Source organism: Crinia signifera, chromosome 12, assembly GCF_055691185.1.
Source record: "Crinia signifera chromosome 12, ASM5569118v1, whole genome shotgun sequence".
Lineage (NCBI taxonomy): Eukaryota > Metazoa > Chordata > Amphibia > Anura > Myobatrachidae > Crinia > Crinia signifera.
The window spans coordinates 46,687,155-46,706,363 of NC_139228.1; the positions used below are offsets into that span (position 1 = coordinate 46,687,155).

At 43.2% G+C, this 19,209-nt stretch overlaps 1 protein-coding gene across 1 annotated transcript; it reads left to right on the forward strand.

The window, feature by feature from the left end:
* The first annotated feature begins 6,177 nt into the window (after positions 1–6,177).
* LOC146049535 (E3 SUMO-protein ligase ZBED1-like) lies at positions 6,178–7,605 on the forward strand. The gene is made up of 2 exons (XM_083166068.1): positions 6,178–6,677; positions 6,942–7,605. Exons 1-2 carry the CDS (start codon positions 6,196–6,198, stop codon positions 7,603–7,605), a joined length of 1,146 nt encoding a protein of 381 aa, XP_083022194.1. The 5' UTR covers positions 6,178–6,195.
* Positions 7,606–19,209: the final 11,604 nt, after the last annotated feature.

Sequence of the window (19,209 nt, forward strand, 5' to 3'; positions counted from 1 at the left end):
TTGTCTGGTGGTGGGGTCCATACGGGATCAATCATTTGGGGGGGGGGGTCTCAGCTGCTCTACGGGGGCGTCTTTGAGGGGGTCCCTCATCAGCAGAGGAGGAAGAGGAGCTTAAGGCGAATCCTTCAAATTCCCCGCTTGCATCACTGGCTGTGTCAGAGTCAGAGGCAAGCATGGCATATGCCTCCTCCGCTGAATACATTCTTCTGGATGACTGGGATGACATTTGGGATGACATTTGGGATGCCATTTTTATTTTTGTGTTTCTGTAAGTGTAATGTTTCAACACGTGTATAGTGTAGGGGGGGTACAAACTTTATTTCAACACGGGGGGTATGTAGTGTGTAGTGTGTATGTAGTGCAGAAAAAAAAAATACTTTATACAGGAATTTGATCCCAATAAAAAAAAAAAAATTAAAGGGGTTAAAAAAAAAAAAAAAAGGTCCTGCGCCAAAAATTGAGCACAGATGTTGGTCAGTAACGTCCGTCACTGAACAGCGCTCAAAGGCAACAGGACACCCACAAAAACAACGTGGGTGTAAAAACAAAAAAAAACTGCAGAAAAAAAACTGCAGAAAAAAAATGATATCAACCTGTGCCAAAAATGCTGTTCAGTGATTGTACGTCACTGATCAGCGGCCACAGGACACCCACAAAAGCAACGTGGGTGTAAAAACAATTTAAAAAAAAATTCTACAGCACTCTCCAAAAAAAAAAACAATTTAAAAAAACTGCAGAAAAAAAAATGATATCAACCCTGTGCCAAAAATGCTGTTCAGTGATTGTACGTCACTGATCAGTGCTCAGCGGCCACAGGACACCCACACAAGCAACGTGGGTGTAAAAACAAAACCCCACTGCACTCTCCAAAAAAAAAAAAACTGCAGATCAGTGATGCAGTGATGCAACACTGATTAGCAGTGAGGGGCAGCAGACACACAACCTGACAGTGTATATATATAAAAAAAAAAACCTGGACCCCCAAAAAGTTGCTGATTAATTAAATTAAACTGACCAGCACAAAAGGGGGGGCAGCAGGGGGGGCAGCAGTCAGTTGCACACGCAGCACAACCTTTGGTGTAACTGACAGGTATATATATATAAAAAAAAAAAACCTGGACCCCCAAAAAGTTGCTGATCAGTTAATTAATCAGCACAATCAGCACAAAAGGGGGGCAGCAGGGGGGGGCAGCAGTCAGTTGCACAGGCAGCACAACCTTTGCTGCAACTGACAGGTATATATATAAAAAAAAAACCTCTGCACCCCCAAAAAGTTGCTGATCACCTCAGATATAGTGATCAGCACAAAAGGGGGTGCAGCAGACACAAAATATAGCACTCTCTATCACTCTCTATCACTCTCTATCACTCTCTGTCACTATCTGTCCCTATCTCTCACGATCTGTGACTCTATGACACTGCAGCAGCAGCACACACAGAAGTCACAAGATCCAGGAAGTATCCAGCTGCTGGCAGCACGCTACCAGCGGTGATCAGCGGTGATCAGGAAAGTTTCAGGCAAGGATCAGGTATGTATCACGACAGATTGGCACGGTGACCGCTCTGCACGCAATTCCAGACCGGAATGGCGTCTGCAGTGCAGTCACCGGTAGTTTAAATCACGCGCCTTGGCTGTGATTGGTCCGTGGGTCCCACGGACCAATCACAGCCTTGGGGGCAGGTGGGGTGAGGTGTCGTTGTCACCGATGACCCCCTCATGCCCCCTGACGCCCGGCGGTGATTGACACCTTTGTTACCAAGCGTCTGATTCGCCGGTAACACAGGAAAACGCTGTGAATGGCTGTTCACACTGAACAGCCAATCACAGCGATCGCCGACGGGGGGGGCGGCATCGCAGCCCCCCCTGGGCATGCAGGGACATGTCTGCTGTCAGGGACAGCAGACATCGTCCCTCTGTCCCCGCGTCTATGGACGCGGGGACAGTTTAAAGTCATGACGTATATATACGTCATGTGTCGGGAAGTACATCCCGGCCATGACGTATATATACGTCAAATGTCGGGAAGGGGTTAATGCCTACTTTGTAACCATAAATTCTCAGCAAGAGCAGAGTAAATGTAATTTTTTTCACTGCTGGACTGTGTAATCTGTTAGACAGTAGATGTGATTTCATTGGGAATTAACAGCTTATGCCGCACTATTTTGAGTCAGAGTGCAAGTGGCCTGATACATTGTTTCTTTAAGCGTATAGGTTATATGATCCAACTACAAAGAGTAAAAAAGATGATTGTCTCAATATATGCTTCCATTATGTTGTAAACTATATGATAGGTTAAAACATGGCAAATTGTATCATTTGATTGCACATATCCACTGGGAAAAGGCTATGTGAGGTATAGCCCATAGATAGCCGTTTAAGATATCTGTACTCAGACAATTTGTCAGATATTGGAAACGATCCGAATTATAACTGACAGCCTATGCCGCTTTTTTTGATTTAAAGTGCAAGTGGCGAGATATATTGTGCCTTGTATGCATAAGTTTCATTTGACCTAACCACTAAAGGCCAATGATGTTTGTCTAATTTCTGCTCTTATTTATGCTGCAGACTGTAGGATAGGTCCAATTTGATATAAATAGAACCATCTAACTGCTGATATCCACCATAAAAGGCTATGTGAGGTATAGCCCATAGGCAGCCGACTCAGATATCCTCACCTAGACAACTGGTGCTGTACCATTATATCTGAGTCACAATCCACAGGCAGTGGACCAAGCTACATTAATCCAATGTTATGAGATTTGTACCTCTGACTGGTTTCTCTTTCTCTTTTTTCTTATATCATTTTTCAAAACTTCTCTTTGGTACCCGACTTATAAAATATGTCAGCAGTAAGCCCAACAGTATAGGACTCTCTCATCACTGATTCTATGCGACAAGCAGATCTCTGAAAGCAGAGGTCCAACTTTTAGGTAAACTGACATTCTGTTACTATAACCCACCCCTTTCAACACTCTCTCATCCATCCAGCCCGTAGTGTCTCCCTGCAATACTGAAAAGCACCAGGGTGACTCACCAAGCTGGATTGGAAAGCAGAAGTGAATCATAACTTAGTTCCTATATACAACCAACCTGGTATTCTCTTTCGACATCAGTGCCGGACGCTACCTATTCACCCCGTTCGGGCAGGTATCCAGCAAGGCCAACAAGGGGCCAGTTTGGTGACCAGGGAGGAGACCCCTGGGAATAAACTGGTATGGTAGCATAGGCAGGGTGATCGAACAGCAGACACACAGGAGCAACCGGCTGTAGGAGCGCTTTTCACGTGGGACCTTTTTCTTACCATTAATATCTATTAAAGTGAGACTTCACTATCCTCCATACGGCACTATCAATCTGATATTGAAACCAGACTATATATTAACAACTGTGTGGGCATACCTGGGTAAGCTGGCAAAGCTGACTAAAATAAATTAATGACAATTGCTGAAGCAATATTATTAGAACACATGAGTGAATCAATAGAAGTGTGAACAAGTTATAAATAAAGGTATCACACTTCAATTTAACAAATGTCATGTGTATATGTATGTATGTATGTCTTTGTTTTGTTTCTGTGTTATGTGTTGTTTGATTGACAACGCTCTATATTTTACACTAAGAAGCCAAATAAAAGTTATGTTTTAAGTAGTGGTGGGCAGATTAACGCGTTATTATCGCGTTAACGCAAAAATATGTTAACGCCGATAATTTCATTAACGCGTTAACTCGTACGTCACGTGATCCGGCTGATCTCAGACCCGGAAGAACAGCGCATTTTCACGCCGACACAGCAGCCGAGGTCCGCGCGCATGCACATCGGCACTAGGAGGATGCCAGATTTTCGCGCCAAGACACAGCAGCCGAGGTCCGCGCGCGTGCGCATCGGCACTTGGAGGACGCCAGGACGTGTCTGCCGTGGTCCCCGCGAGTGTGCTGCAGCATTTAGAAGATGCCAGGATACCACTGCTGACATCCCCTTGCATGTGCTGCCACACTTGGAAGACGCCAGGATACCAGTGCAGAGGTCCCCGTGCATGTAACAGCAGAGGGGCTGCCAGATAGGAGGAGGGAGAAGATCCCCAGGTGCATAAGGAAAGACGCTGAATATCCAAAAGGGCTACATCATCATACCACCGTGAGTTTGCCTCAAGAGAAGGCTGTAATTACATGACTAGTATAAAGGGGGTCATTATGAATGTGAGCAAGGACGCTGTGTAGTCTACATGAGGGGAGGATGTCACTGCAGGCCCATACCAGAGGGGTAACATGAGGGGAGGATGCCATGCCAGAGGGGTACATGAGGGGAGGATGCTACTGCAGCCACATAACAGAGGGGTGGATGCCATACCAGAGGGGTACATCAGGGGAGGATGTTACTGCAGCCCCATAACAGAGGGGTGGATGCCATACCAGAGGGGTACATCAGGGGAGGATGCTACTGCAGCCCCATAACAGAGGGGTGGATGCCATACCAGAGGGGTACATCAGGGGAGGATGTTACTGCAGCCCCATAACAGAGGGGTGGATGCCATACCAGAGGGGTACATCAGGGGAGGATGCTACTGCAGCCACATAACAGAGGGGTGGATGCCATACCAGAGGGGTACATCAGGGGAGGATGTTACTGCAGCCCCATAACAGAGGGGTGGATGCCATACCAGCGGGGTACATCAGGGGAGGATGTTACTGCAGCCCCATAACAGAGGGGTGGATGCCATACCAGAGGGGTACATCAGGGGAGGATGTTACTGCAGCCCCATAACAGAGGGGTGGATGCCATACCAGAGGGGTACATCAGGGGAGGATGCTACTGCAGCCCCATAACAGAGGGGTGGATGCCATACCAGAGGGGTACATCAGGGGAGGATGCTACTGCAGCCCCATAACAGAGGGGTGGATGCCATACCAGAGGGGTTCATCAGGGGAGGATGCTACTGCAGCCACATAACAGAGGGGTGGATGCCATACCAGAGGGGTACATCAGGGGAGGATGTTACTGCAGCCCCATAACAGAGGGGTGGATGCCATACCAGCGGGGTACATCAGGGGAGGATGCTACTGCAGCCCCATAACAGAGGGGTGGATGCCATACCAGAGGGGTACATCAGGGGAGGATGCTACTGCAGCCCCATAACAGAGGGGTGGATGCCATACCAGAGGGGTACATCAGGGGAGGATGTTACTGCAGCCACATAACAGAGGGGTGGATGCCATACCAGAGGGGTACATCAGGGGAGGATGTTACTGCAGCCCCGTAACAGAGGGGTGGATGCCATACCAGAGGGGTACATCAGGGGAGGATGTTACTGCAGCCACATAACAGAGGGGTACAAGCCACTAGGGCTGGGGTAATAGGGTGGGTACTGTATTTCACAGGGGATGGGGTGAGTACACAATTCTAAACAGGTCTATAAGTTTGCATGTCAGTGTCCAATCCCTACCTTAACATTCCAGCAAACTTGGGTAGAATGATAAAGTGGCAGTACTAAAGAACGGACAGAGTGACATCACCGCAGGCTGTCCGGCAAGACGCGCAATTCCCTAACTACTGACCAGCAGCAATGGGAGCATCGTGCAAGACTACAAGAGATCGTCTGAGGTTGAGGTATGGAAAGGGGGTAATGAAAGTTGTAGCCTGCGGCAGCTTACTTAAGGGGCCTTAATTTATTAACAGTTCATTATATAGCACAGCATATTCCATTGTGCTTTACAATGAAGATAGTGATAGAGCAAACTTAGTATTTACAGACAGTCAAACGTTAGGAGGGCCCTGCTCGCTAGACATTAATCATTAATCAGTGTCACTGCAAAACTGGGGTATAAAGTCTTTTTTTTTTTCTATATGATACAGTAATAGTGCTCTTATGTCCCTTTTTATCATCTGAGGTTAGTGTATGGAAAGGGGGTAATGAAAGTTGTAGCCTGCGGCAGCTTACTAAGAGCCCTTTATTTATTAACAGTTTATATTATATAGCACAGCATATTCATTTGTGCTTTACAATGAAGATAGTGATAGAACAAACTGGGTATTTACAGACAGTTAAACATTAGGAAGGCCCTGCTCGCAAGACATTAATCAATAATCAGTGGCACAGCAAAACTGGGGTGTAAAGTCTACTTTTGTTTTTCTATATGATACAGTGGTCTTATCTTACTTTTTTTTCTGTCCCCCCCCTCACAGAAATGACTAAATGGAGAAAGGAACAGAAATATTACATGGACATTTTCATTTTAAATCTCTTCCAGACGGCAGAGTTGATAAAACCAAAGTTGTTTGTAAACACTGCAACGTTGAATTGTCTTATCACCGGAGTACTTCGAGTTTAAAGTATCATTTAAATGCAATACACAGCGTTGATTCCAGAAAATCACCCAACGAAACAAACAGTGCAGTGAGGCTTCGGCAGACTACGTTGGATACAACATATGGGAGAAGTATAGATAAACAAAAGCAAGAAAAGCTAACAAATAACTTAGCGAAGTGGATAGCTACAAGCTGCAGGCCGATTAGTATTGTGGAAGATGTCGGTCTCAAGAACATTCTTAGGATCGCAACGAATGACAGCACATATGAGCCTCCCTCAAGACGCACCATCACAAGAAGAATACATGACTTGTATGAAAAGGAGAGGACTACAAAAGCGACAGCGTTACAACAGCTGGAGCCCTGCAGGTATATTTTACATACATCATATATTTAATTTTCTCACTGTACTGTCTGTAAAAGATGTAGCATGAATGGGATGTAGTTACGATGCTGGCTCTCTGTATACCATCGGTGAAGATCCTGTAGGGAGGGTTAAGGGTAGGACAGTTTAGTATATTTACTGGGGACTGTCTGAGTACTGGGATGCCACTATTGGTATCCACGAGAATTGTCAGTGCCGTTCTCCCATACCCAACAAAATGGGTTTGAATTTTTGTTTTACTGTTGCAGGTATGTGACGGAACTTCTGGGAGGAGAAAAGTATGTTTCGTGCTCTGTGGTTCTACCTGCTTTTTGCCATCTCTCTCGGGTCATGGCGAGCTCAGATGATGACCCTGCCTACGTGGTCAAATTTAAGTCTACATTCATAACAGACCTGGAGACACGCAAGGGAAATGCCAATCTTGCATATCTGAAGATTGCTAGTGCATTGGATCCAAGATTCAAAGACCTCAAGTGTATACCCAGACCTGAGAGGGGTGAGGTGTGGGCCTCAGTCACCAACTTACTCAAGGAACAGAGGTTTGCTGCAGAGAAACTGGTGGAAGCAACAACAGAGCCACCAAATAAAAAGTTAGCCCTATTGGCTGCTTCATCAGAGTCTGATTCTGAACAAGAGGAAGATTCAGTTGAGAACAGTGTGCGTCGATACAGAGCGGAGCCCACCATCAGTACAGAGTCCTGTCCGTTAGAGTGGTGGTCCAAGCATGCAGACTCACACAGCAGGCTGGCCTCTATTGCACAGAAGTACTTGTCCACACCTGCAACATCAGTACCCTGTGAAAGGTTGTTTTCTCTTGCTGGTCATATTGTGCAGAAGAAGAGAGTTTGTTTATCATCTGAAAATGTAAATAACCTGGTGTGTCTTAGCAACTGGCTTGGTGCTGAGGGCTAAATAGGTTACACACCTAAAAGATATCTGTCCAATCTGTCTGGTGGGAATAAAATCTGGTAATGTATGAGGGCATATAACAATCAACCTTGTCCTCCCAAACACTGGAAAACAGACAGTGGTCATTCATCATTCATTACATCTGTTGTATTGATATAACAAATTTCTCGAAACAATTGTTTTTGTCTGTTTTCCAATGTTTGGGAGCAAATAGTTGATTGATGATTGTTCTTTGCTCTCATACATTACAAATATTTGTTCCCAACAGATAGATTCGACAGATATCTTTTAGGTACTTACTCTAGTTGGAGGAATGGACAGTAAATCCCATCTGTGTATTCTTTTTTGGTGTGCTCGACCACTTCACTCTAACAGGGACACTTGCTACTGTATATAGGAGCAGATGTACTAAGTCTGAAGAAGGGATAAAGAAGTGATAAAGCAGTGATAAGTGCAGGATAATAAGGCACCAGACAGTCAGCTCCTGTCAAATCCATAATTATTGGCCGGTGCATTATCACCTTGCACTTATCACTGCTTTATCACTTCTTAATCCATACCTCCCAACATGACCCATTCCAGAAGGGATAGAATGCTCTGTTTCTGGACTTCCCTCTTATTTTATGATTGCCATCACCTGTTTTCAACAGGTTAATAATGGATAAGAAAGGTATTCCACAACAGATGATGGCAATCATTAATCAAGAGGAAAGTCCACGAATAGAGCATTCTGTTTCTCCTGGAGAGGGGCATGTTGGGAGGTATGCTTTATCCCCTTCTCCAGGCTTAATACATCTGCCCCATACTCTGTTTATACTGCTGTGTTATGATTGTGGACTTTGGACTCTGAGGGTAAAGTTTCTCTAAAAAGCTAGCAAATAGCTTTGGTTTTATATTTAAAATTTACCATTTATTTTACATTAATGCTAAAGAAATATTACATGCTAATGTGGAGGTTAAAGCATACCTACCAACATGACCCTTTCCTCTAGGGGCGGAATGCTCTATTCCTGGGCTTTCCTCTTAATTTATGATTATTATTATCATCTGTGGTGAAGCACCTGTCTTAGGGCCTTATTCTAGTTCACTCTTTCTGACAAATTCCTTCTTAGATGGACAAAACCATGTGCACTGCACATTTTACATCTGCCCCCCTGCAGTGCACATGGTTTTGTCCATCTAAGAAGGATTTTGTCAGAGAGAGTGAACTAGTTCTAACCTGTTCAAAACAGGTAATGGCAATCATAAATTAAGAGGAAAGTCCAGGAGTAGAGTAGTTTGTCCCCCCAGGCATGGGTCATGTTGGGAGGAAATATTAGAATTATTTTAATTTATTTTATTCATTTCTTTTAAATGCTACAGTATGAGTAAATACTGCTGTGAAAAAGCACATTTTACTAAGTGTTTGCAAGCCAAATGTTATTGCACTGTTGTTCCTATAGCAGTTCTTAATAAAAGTGCACAATACACTACTTTTTGAATACGTTCTTGATTTTTAGCATATAAATGCGATTAATCGCAAAAATTTACTGAGATTAATCGCGATTAAAATTTTTAATCATTGCCCACCACTAGTTTTAAGTAAATAATCATATCATTACAATTTATGAAATAAAGAGTGCGCCTAAAAAGGCACATTTGCCTTACCGTTTGCCCCTTGCAAACAATTCCCCCTTCTCTTCAGTTACAAATACTGAATGTGGTGGGCGCACCACCAATTCGAGACTACAAAAATCTATAAAAGTAGTCCAACATATTGGTCCTAATAGATGTATCGCTATAATGTTCTAATTGATGATAGAAGTCTGTGCAGATCCAAACCCCCTTTTTCTGGATATCAATTCATCTCTGATCTTGTCAATCTTATCCCTGAAGTAGGAAGCAAGATCTTGTGAATGGATAGTGGCTGGTGGCTTGGGTGAGGGAGGGTTAAGAAGGGATTTAAAGGATTAAAAGTATGTTTTGGGTTAGAAGCTTGAGCAGAAATGAGAGTTTGGAAATATGTTTGTTTGGCAGTTTCCAGGGCACAACTATAGGACTGGTAGATAGTCCTATATATTAAAGAAATCCATTGGACTGTGAGATGTACACCATTTAAACTCAACTTTGCATGATATATTTTGTAGGTGTCTGTCACAACATTCAGTTATTGTTTGGTGCTTATCTGGTTTGTGACTTCTCCTGTCAGTTCAGCTCTGCTCCATGCTGCAAGAAAGTTCTGTGTGATCTGAGCTCTGCTAATTAATTGCAGCACCTGGATGAATCTGCTGCAAGGAAGTTCTGTGTAACCTGACCATGCTCAGCCATCATTGATTGAGGCACCTGGGAGTATCCAGTTAATTGTGCTTCCTATAAAAGGCAGCTCCAGCGTTCCTGTGCCTTGTCCATTACTAGATTCCTGACTATCGTATTTGACCTCGGCTTGTTCCTGACCATTCTCCAGCTTTATCCTTCGGTACCTGACCTGTGTTTTCCGGTGTTTGATCTCAGCTTTTCCGGTGTTTGGTCCCGTGACCTTTCTTCAGCCTCATCCCAGTGTACTGTGAACTGTGCCTTCCTGTGTATGACCCAGCCTGACTCTGACCATTCGTTGCTGCATCCCTTTGTACCATATCTGTTCACCTGTTACCGACCCGGCTTGATCTCGACTACCTACTTGCTTCAGTCCCTGACACCGCTTCTGTCCAACTGTTACCGACCCGGCTTGATGACCACGCTCCATATTCCACAAGCTACTTCCAACTCACACGGGAAACCTGACCAGGGGGCCGCGACCAACGTGTCGGGTGCCGCCGAAGCCCAAATCCCGCTTGGAGGGGTCACTGGCAGAAAACCCCCGGCACGTTTAGAGTCCGCGCCCCTGTGTCAGGTCGAGCCAATTCCCGAGTTGGTAGTAACAGGACTTCAGTTTGTGACAGAATACTCTTGCCATAACTGGAATATGGATCCTGCTAGTGGTCTGTCTCATAAAGAACTCCTGGAACACCTGCTGGCCAGGGTTAACAAGCAAGAACAGGACCAGGCTCTGATTATGCAAAGCTTGCAAACTCTGCAGCAGTGAATGGACCTCGCTCCAACCCCCTACAACACCCGTGATATCCGATCCAGAGACTATTGGAGAGCTTCGCCTGCTAATACAGCAGTTACAGGAGCTGCTGGCCAACATACTTGTCACTAAATTGCTTGGCGATTCTGCTCTGGATTACAGTCCAGGCACCCCTTTGGTACATATAGTTACATAGTTACATAGTAGATAAGGCTGACTAAAGACTTGCGTCCATCCAGTTCAGCCTACGTTTTAATAGCTTATCCCTTGTAAAAGACAGAATATGGTTCTTATTAGTACCCTTGGATATTTTTATCCAATAAATGCTTGTCCAACCTTATTTTGAACGTATTTATTGTATCTGCCGACACCACCTCTCCAGGAATAGAGTTCCAAAGTTTCACTGCTCTGACCGTAAAGAAATTTTTTCTTTTGAGGGAATGAAATTTTCTTTCCTCTAATCTAAATTTGTGCCCTCGCGTCCTAGATTCCTTTCTTGCAGTAAAAAGGGTGCTTAAGAGTTGCTTATATTTGCCCCTAATATATTTGTACATGTTGAGCATGTCCCCCCTTAAACGTCTCTTCTCTAGTGTAAATAGTCCCAGCTTGTTTAATCTCTCCTCATTGCTTAAATTCTCCATTCCCCTAATAAGCTTTGTTGCTCTTCTTTGGGTTTTTTCCAATTCCATGATGTCCTTTTTATAGTGTGGGGCCCAGAACTGTACTCCATATTCAAGGTGTGGTCTAACCAATGCCTTGTACAGTGGCATAATTACTTTTGAGTCCCTAGTTTCCATGCCCCTTTTAATACATGCTAGAATTCTGTTGGCCTTTATTGTTGCAATGTGACATTGAACACTGCACCCCAGCTTATTATCTATATGGACTCCTATATCCTTTTCAAGTGCTGAAGTACCTAATGCCTCCCCGCTTAGGTTGTAACTTGCACACTGGTTACATCTCCTGAGATGCATAACCTTGCATTTATCCACATTGAACCTCATCTTCCACTTTTTAGCCCACTCATCTAGCTTGTTAAGATCATTTTGAAGCATGTTCACATCCTCTGTTGATTTAATAACTCTGCTCAGTTTTGTGTCATCAGCAAAGATGGATACATCGCTGAGAATCCCCTTCCCGATATCGTTAATATATATGTTAAACAAGATGGGCCCCAGTACCGATCCCTGTGGCACTCCACTTAGTACTGGTTCACAACCACTCTTTGTTCTCTATTACACAGCCAGTTCCCTACCCATCTACAGATATTTGCCCCTAACCCAGGTCCTCCATTTTATTTATCAACCTCATGTGTGGTACTGTATCAAAAGCTTTTGCAAAATCAAGGAAGACCACATCTACTGCGTTTCCATTATCAAGGTTTTTGCTGACATCCTCATAGAAGCCCAGTAAATTTGTCTGGCAGCATAGGCGTGCGCAGCCCATTTTCTTAGGGGGTGCACCATGGGGGGGGGGGGCGTGTCCATCACCATCTATTGGGCGTGTCCATCACCGCCTATGGGTATCATTGCAAACTAAATAGGTGACTTAGTTATGTATATGCACTTCAGAATACTAAAAACAGGGATAGTGCGCGCCAAAGGTGCGCTGCAAAAATTTACACTGTAATGCCCATTACACATAATGCCACACACAGTAATGCCCATTACATATAATGCATTGCACAGTAATGCCCATTCCACATAATGCCTTCCAACATAATGCCATACACCATAAGGCCCATTACATGTTGCGCCTCACACCGTGATACCCATTACAAGTGCGCCTCACACCGTGATACCCATTACAAGTGCGCCTCACACCGTGATACCCATTACAAGTGCGCCTCACTCCGTGATACCCATTACAAGTGCGCCTCACACCGTGATACCCATTAGACGTTGTGCCTCACACCGTGATACCCATTACAAGTGCGCCTCACACCATGATTCCCATTAGACGTTGTGCCTCACACCATTACACATTAAGCCACACACCGTGTTGCCCATTACACATTATTACACATTATTTGACACATGTGATGCCCATTACACATTATGGGGGGGAGGGACGTGACAGGGGTGGGCGGGGGAGAGGGGAGTGTAAGGAAAGAAAGGCTGGGAAGAGCAAGGGGGGGATTATACATATTTAAGTACAGTATGTGTGTGTGTATATATATATATATATACATACATACTGTATATATATATATATATATATATATATATATAGTGTGTGTGTGTGTGTGAATACATATATACACACATATATAGACAGGGAGGTGAGTCCGGCACTCCACCAATATGTACAACTCCGCAACTTGCTCCGGTGCCTTCCCAGGTGTGTGGACCAAATGCAGGATCTTGGCAAAAAGGCGTCACTCGGAGTCTTAGTAGAAATTCAAAAGTGCTTTATTACAACGCAATAAAGCACTTTTGAATTTCTACTAAGACTCCGAGTGACGCCTTTTTGCCAAGATCCTACACACACATATATATATATATATATATATATATATATATACACAAAAACCCATACTGTTCTTGTAAATGTGGAAGTGCTGCCTTACTTTCACTTATGTAGATGCCTGGTGGGGCAGACAGGCTGTGCACAACGTGACTCCTACAGCACAGTCCTCCACATCTCCTTCCTTCCTTCTCTCTGCAGCCTGCATGCTCAGCCAGTCACTGAGCCGCAGGCTGCTGTGTCAGATATGATTGGACAGCTGAGCCATCGCTCAGCTGTCCTGTCCTATACGGCGCCGGCACCCTCCTCTATGGTGCTGTCAATCAGCGTGAACTAGGTCCCGGGACCCGAAGCGAGCGCAGCGCGATAACTGAACTAAACACACAACCTGTCCCTGGCAGGCGTCGGCGCCCACCGCAGACCCCGCTGGCGGCGTCTGCCTGGCTGCAATCGTGCGTGGGGGTGCCCAGTCATTAGGAGGTGCCTGTGCACCCCTGGCACCCCCCGTGCGCACGCCTATGTCTGGCAGGAACGATTTTTCACAAACCCATGTTGGTTAATACTAAGTAAACTATGAAGGTCTAAATATTCCAGGATACCATCCCTTAAAATTCCTTCAAATATTTTACCCACTATTGATGTTAAGCTCACAGGCCTGTAATTTGGAGGGTCATCCCTTTTACCTTTTTTAAATATTGACACTACCTCTGCTATTCTCCAGTCCTTTGGTACCATTCCTGTTGATAGTAAATTTTCAAAAATGCAATATAGAGGGGTCGCTAGTTCCTCCCTTAATTCCATTAGTAACCTAGGATGTATCCCATCTGGCCCTGGTGATTTGTTAGTTTTTATTTTGCTGAGCCTCAAAATTATATCATCGGTCGAGAGATCCATATTGAGATCCGGTTTGTATCTGCTCTCCCCTAGTAAACACTGATGAGAAGAACTTATTTAACAGTTCCGCTTTTCCATTATCCTCTGCAAAACTTTTACCGTTGATATCTGTTAATGGGCCTATTTTCTCTTTAATTATTCGCTTACTGTTTATGTACTTGAAAAACTTCTTGGGGTTAGTTTTGCTTTCTGTGGCTATGCGCTCTTCATTTTCCCTTTTAGCTACTTTGATTACTTCTTTACAAGTTTTGTTTGATTCTTTATACTTGATGAACGCCTCCTCATTTACGTTATTTTTATAGAATTTAAACGCTTTTGTTTTATTAGAACAACAAGAGTGACAATTGGTGCGAGGCGCAATGCTGCCTAAGATAACTATCCCTGAAGATACACCTTTACTTCAACAATATAAAACACAAACAATAGGGATAAGTAGTCAATGGCGCAAAGGAGCTGATACTTAGATATTCTTCGGTTCGGGCTTTTTTCCTTTTCTTTTGTGATGTTATTCTCGAATGAGTAAGGTTCGTCACATCAAGGTATGTTGTATGTGAAGAAATACAAAAAAAAAATGAAAATAAAAGTTATAATTTTACATCAATATGTCTCTCGTCTCTATAAGCAAGACAGAGTACTCTAAGTGGTGAATATTTAATTAGGAGGCTGGGTCACTTCAGGCGTACCAGAACTCACTGGATAAATGATGGTTTCCCTCTCATAAAGGTTTCTTTTATCCTGAAGGGGCTCAGTCTCGGTGTCAACTATTTCTCCAAGTATTTGATAGAAGAGGCTTCTCCAGCCGTGCTCATAAAAAAAGAGATCACTGTCTGAGACTCTTTTCAATCGTGAAAAAATTATATATGTGTGAGGGCTGTACAGAACATAGTGGGTTGTGACAGCGTACCTCACTTACTTAAATAGTGAGAAATAAACATGTATAAAGGTTTCTTTTCCTTAAGAATAATGGAGAGGTGTACCCCTACTCACGATGTTATGTGGTATTTTCAAACCTATAAAGGTTTCTTTCTCTCCTATGAACCTCCTCAAGGTATTTGTGATTTCAGTGCTCCCAAGTGTATAGAAGAAAACAATTTTAATGTGGTTAGAATATATTCAATAGGTGATGTATTCTGTAAGTTAATCACCCTGAGGTTTGAAGGCGTACCTTACTCACCCCTAAAGTTGGGGGCACAAAAGCCCGTAGCAGTTTCTTTTGTGGATATATACAAAAAACTCCTTTTATATATAACCAGAAGGCCAGTATACTGTAGGTAGAAAATTTCAAAAACGTTTTAATTCATAAAAAATGTTTGACATAAGTCCCATGGGCAGGTCATGAAGACATGTACAGAACATCCACAAAAATAGACAAAGTCCGCATGAAAAAACAAAAAATCCAAAAAACTTTTAAAATATCCTTTTTAAAAAAACAATCCTTAAAAAGCATGACATACATACATCCGTGGTGGTGGCTGTTCACTATCCTCTGGCAGGATCTACACGTTTCGGTCGTGGTGACCTTTATCAAGATATCTTGATATGATATCTATGATAAAGGCGGTGCCGTGGTAATTCAAGATCTGGTTGATTACAAGAAGGAGATTTCGAGGCAGTTGTCCGATATCTCGGTATATAGGCCCCTCACTTATGATCCTACTGTTGATTTTTCTAAAAAACTTAAACAAATGCTTGATTTGGCTGTTTCTGATTGTACAATTTCGACAGAGTTAAAGGCAGCCTTGCTAGTCACCAATCCGGTGGTGCCGCTGCTTTATACTCTGCCGAAGATCCATAAGGGGTTATCGGCCCCGCCTGGCCGTCCAATTATTAGTGCTCGAGGGTCCCTATTTCAGAATGTGTCAACCTACATTGATGCCCTCATGCAACCGTGTATTAGAGCAGCTCCCGGTCATCTCTAAGACACTACTGCATTTTTAAACCGTCTAGGAGTGATGTCCCGGGTACCAGTCAGCAGTTATCTGTGCAGTATAGATGTGACAAGTCTGTATACTGTCATACCAAATGATGCTGGCCTTATGGCTGTGAGGAGACTTCTGAAAGGAAATGTGAACTATACTGGTCCAGATATTGATTTTGTCATTTCTTTATTAGAACTGGTGCTGACCCATAATTATTTATTTTATGATGGGTCCTTCCATCTACAACTCATTGGTTGTGCGATGGGGAGCAATTTTGCCCCATCGTACGCCAACGCGTTCATGATGGAGGTTGAGAAGGATCTCTTTTTCTGTAATCCCGATATAGCGTGCAATATTTTTTTCTATGCACGCTATATCGACGACCTCTTCATGGTGCGGTACTGAAGAGGCATTCAGAACCATGATTGAAACACACAATCGGATGCCTTGCCTGGTGAAGTTTACATTTGCTGTCAACACAGCGACAATCAACTTTTTGGATGTCTCGTTGACCATCCAGGATGGTGAGGTGGTGACTTCAGTGTTCACTAAGCCCACCGACCGCAACACCATCCTACACGCCACTAGTTGTCACCCTAAAGCCAGCAAATTCAGTTTGCCTTATTCCCAATTTCTCCGTGCAAGGAGGATTTGCAGTACTGATGCATTAGCGGCACAGCAGATCGACTCCATGATTGTCAAATTCTTAGATAGAGGTTATAAGGCACCACTTCTGCAGGAAGCTAAGATTAAGGCTCTGTCCCGTGATAGGAATTCATTGCTTGTTTATAATCCTGGTTCTTCTGAGCACAATAGATTACCGTGGGTTAACCACTTTAATGTGGCCAGCACGGGAATCAGTGCTACATCTAAAAAATTGTGGCCATTGATTCAAATGGATAGTTCATTAAATCTCACAGGCACGACGATCATGCCATGCTACACTCATGGCAGGAGTGTGCGTGACATGGTCGTCAAGACCGATGTTTCCACTTTACAACAGAACAGCAGTGTACAATTCCTTGGGGCACGGCCTGGGTGCTTCAAGTGCCTTGGATGCACGCCATGTAGAGCTTTGATTATGGGTGAGTCCTTCTGCCACCCTCATAGTGGCAGACGATTTTTTCTGAGGCATCGAGTTACTTGTACCACCCGATACATAATTTACATGATTACGTGCCCCTGTTCCATGCACTATGTAGGGAAAACTTAGGGAACGCATGGCTGGTCATAGACATGCAATTAAGGTGGCACTCGAGAAGGGCTCGAGCGACCAACCAGACGCTAGGCACTTCCTACAAATGCATCATACCATGCCTATGCTGCGATACATGATCATTGATCATATCCCTGCTTCTATACGCAGGGGTAATTGGTCCCTTAAACTTCTTAAATACCATGCCTATGCTGCGATACATGATCATTGATCATATCCCTGCTTCTATACGCAGGGGTAATTGGTCCCTTAAACTTCTTAAATGTGAGGCTCGTTGGATCCAGCGCTTAAACACGATAGCGCCTAAGGGACTCAATGAGCACAGGGGTCTTCACTGCTTTCTATAATACAGGTATTCCTTATGTATGTCGAGCTGCTCTACATTTGAGTCTTTATTGCTATATATGTATCTTTACCATATTTTCTTGTGCAATGCTTGTATTTTAAATTTTTTGCCTATTATAGCCTAATATTAATATATGGTTATGATACACAACACACGAGTATTGCGAAATGATGATATACACTGTGACTGTTGATCGACTGAATTGATACTGTCCATATTTTAGACATTGTCTTTAACCCCTTCCTGACAGAGCTAGTTTTTGCGTTCCTGACAGAGCCATTTTTTTCAAATCTGACATGTCTCACTTAAGTGGGGATAACTTTTTTTTGCTTTTACTTATCCCAGTGATTTTGAGATTGTTTTTTCGTGACACATTGTACTTCAAATTAGTGGTAAATTTGGGTCGATACAGTCTGTGTTTTTTTGTGAAAAATACCAAAATGTCGTGAAAAAATGGAAAATTTAGCGATTTGCAAAATGTTAAATTTTCTGCTTGTGAGACAAATAATCATACCACTCAAAATAGTTAATAACTAACATAGACCATATGTCTACTTTATGTTGCCATCATTATTTCAACTTCCTTTTAATTTTTTTGGACACTAGGAGGCTTCAAATATGAATAGCAAATTCTCAAATTTTCAAGAAAATTTCAAACACTGATTTTTTTAGGGACCAGTTCAGTTCTGATGTGACTTTGAGGGACTTGTATGTGAGACACCCCCATAAATGATGCCATTTCAAAAACTGCACCCCTCACAGTATTCAAAACAGCATTTTGGAAGTTTGTTAACCCTTTAGGTGTTTCACAGGAATTAAAACAAAGTGTAGGTGAAATTTCAAAATTTCATTTTTTTTGCAGATTTGCAAATTTAATACATTTTTCTAAGGAACACAGTACATTTTACTAGAGAAATGTGACTAAAAATTGATTCCCCCAATTCTTTGGTTTTCATAAATATCCTATATGTGGCCCTAGTGTGCACGGTGACCAAACCACAGGCTTCATAATAGAAGGAGCACCTACTTGATTTTGGAGCCTCCTTTTTATGAGATTATTTTTTAGGAACCATGTAGGTTTCTAGGCACCATAAGATGCTAAAAGTTAGGTACCCCCCCACAAGTGACCCCATTTTGCAAACTACACCCTTCAGGGAATTCATCTAGGGGTATAGTGTACATTTCAAACCCCCAGGGGTTTCACCAATTGTGGTACAACTGGGCAGTGAAAATGAAAAAAATAAATTTTTCATTTTCACAGCTCAGTTGTATCAAAATTGGTGAAACCCCGGGGGGTTTGAAATGTACACTATACCCCTTGATGAATTCCCTGAAGGGTGTAGTTTGCAAAATGGGGTCACTTGTGGGGGGGTTCCACTGTATGGGTGTTTCGGGGGTCATTCAACCAGAATCTGTGCTGCAAAATCCAAAAATCACTCCTTCCCTTCTGAGTCCTGCCATGCACCCAACTGGTATTTTTTGGTCACACATGAGGCATTGCCGTACTCGGGAGAAATTGGGGCACAGATTTTGGGGTGCTTTGTCTCCTTCATTCCTTGTGAAAATGAAAAATTTTGAGCCAGATCTGCATTTTTGTGTAAAAAAATGTAATTTTTTACACAAAAATGCAGTTCTGGCTCAAAATTTTTTATTTTCACAAGGAATGAAGGAGACAAAGCACCCCAAAATCTGTGCCCCAATTTCTCCCGAGTACGGCAAT

What these genes read in the sequence shown, in the direction of transcription:
- LOC146049535 (XM_083166068.1), top strand. Translation starts at nt 6,196, where the DNA reads ATGGAGAAAGGAACAGAAATATTACATGGACATTTTCATTTTAAATCT. An exon ending in CAACAGCTGGAGCCCTGCAG is followed by an intron (nt 6,678 to 6,941) that starts GTATATTTTACA and finishes TTACTGTTGCAG; the next exon opens with GTATGTGACGGAACTTCTGG.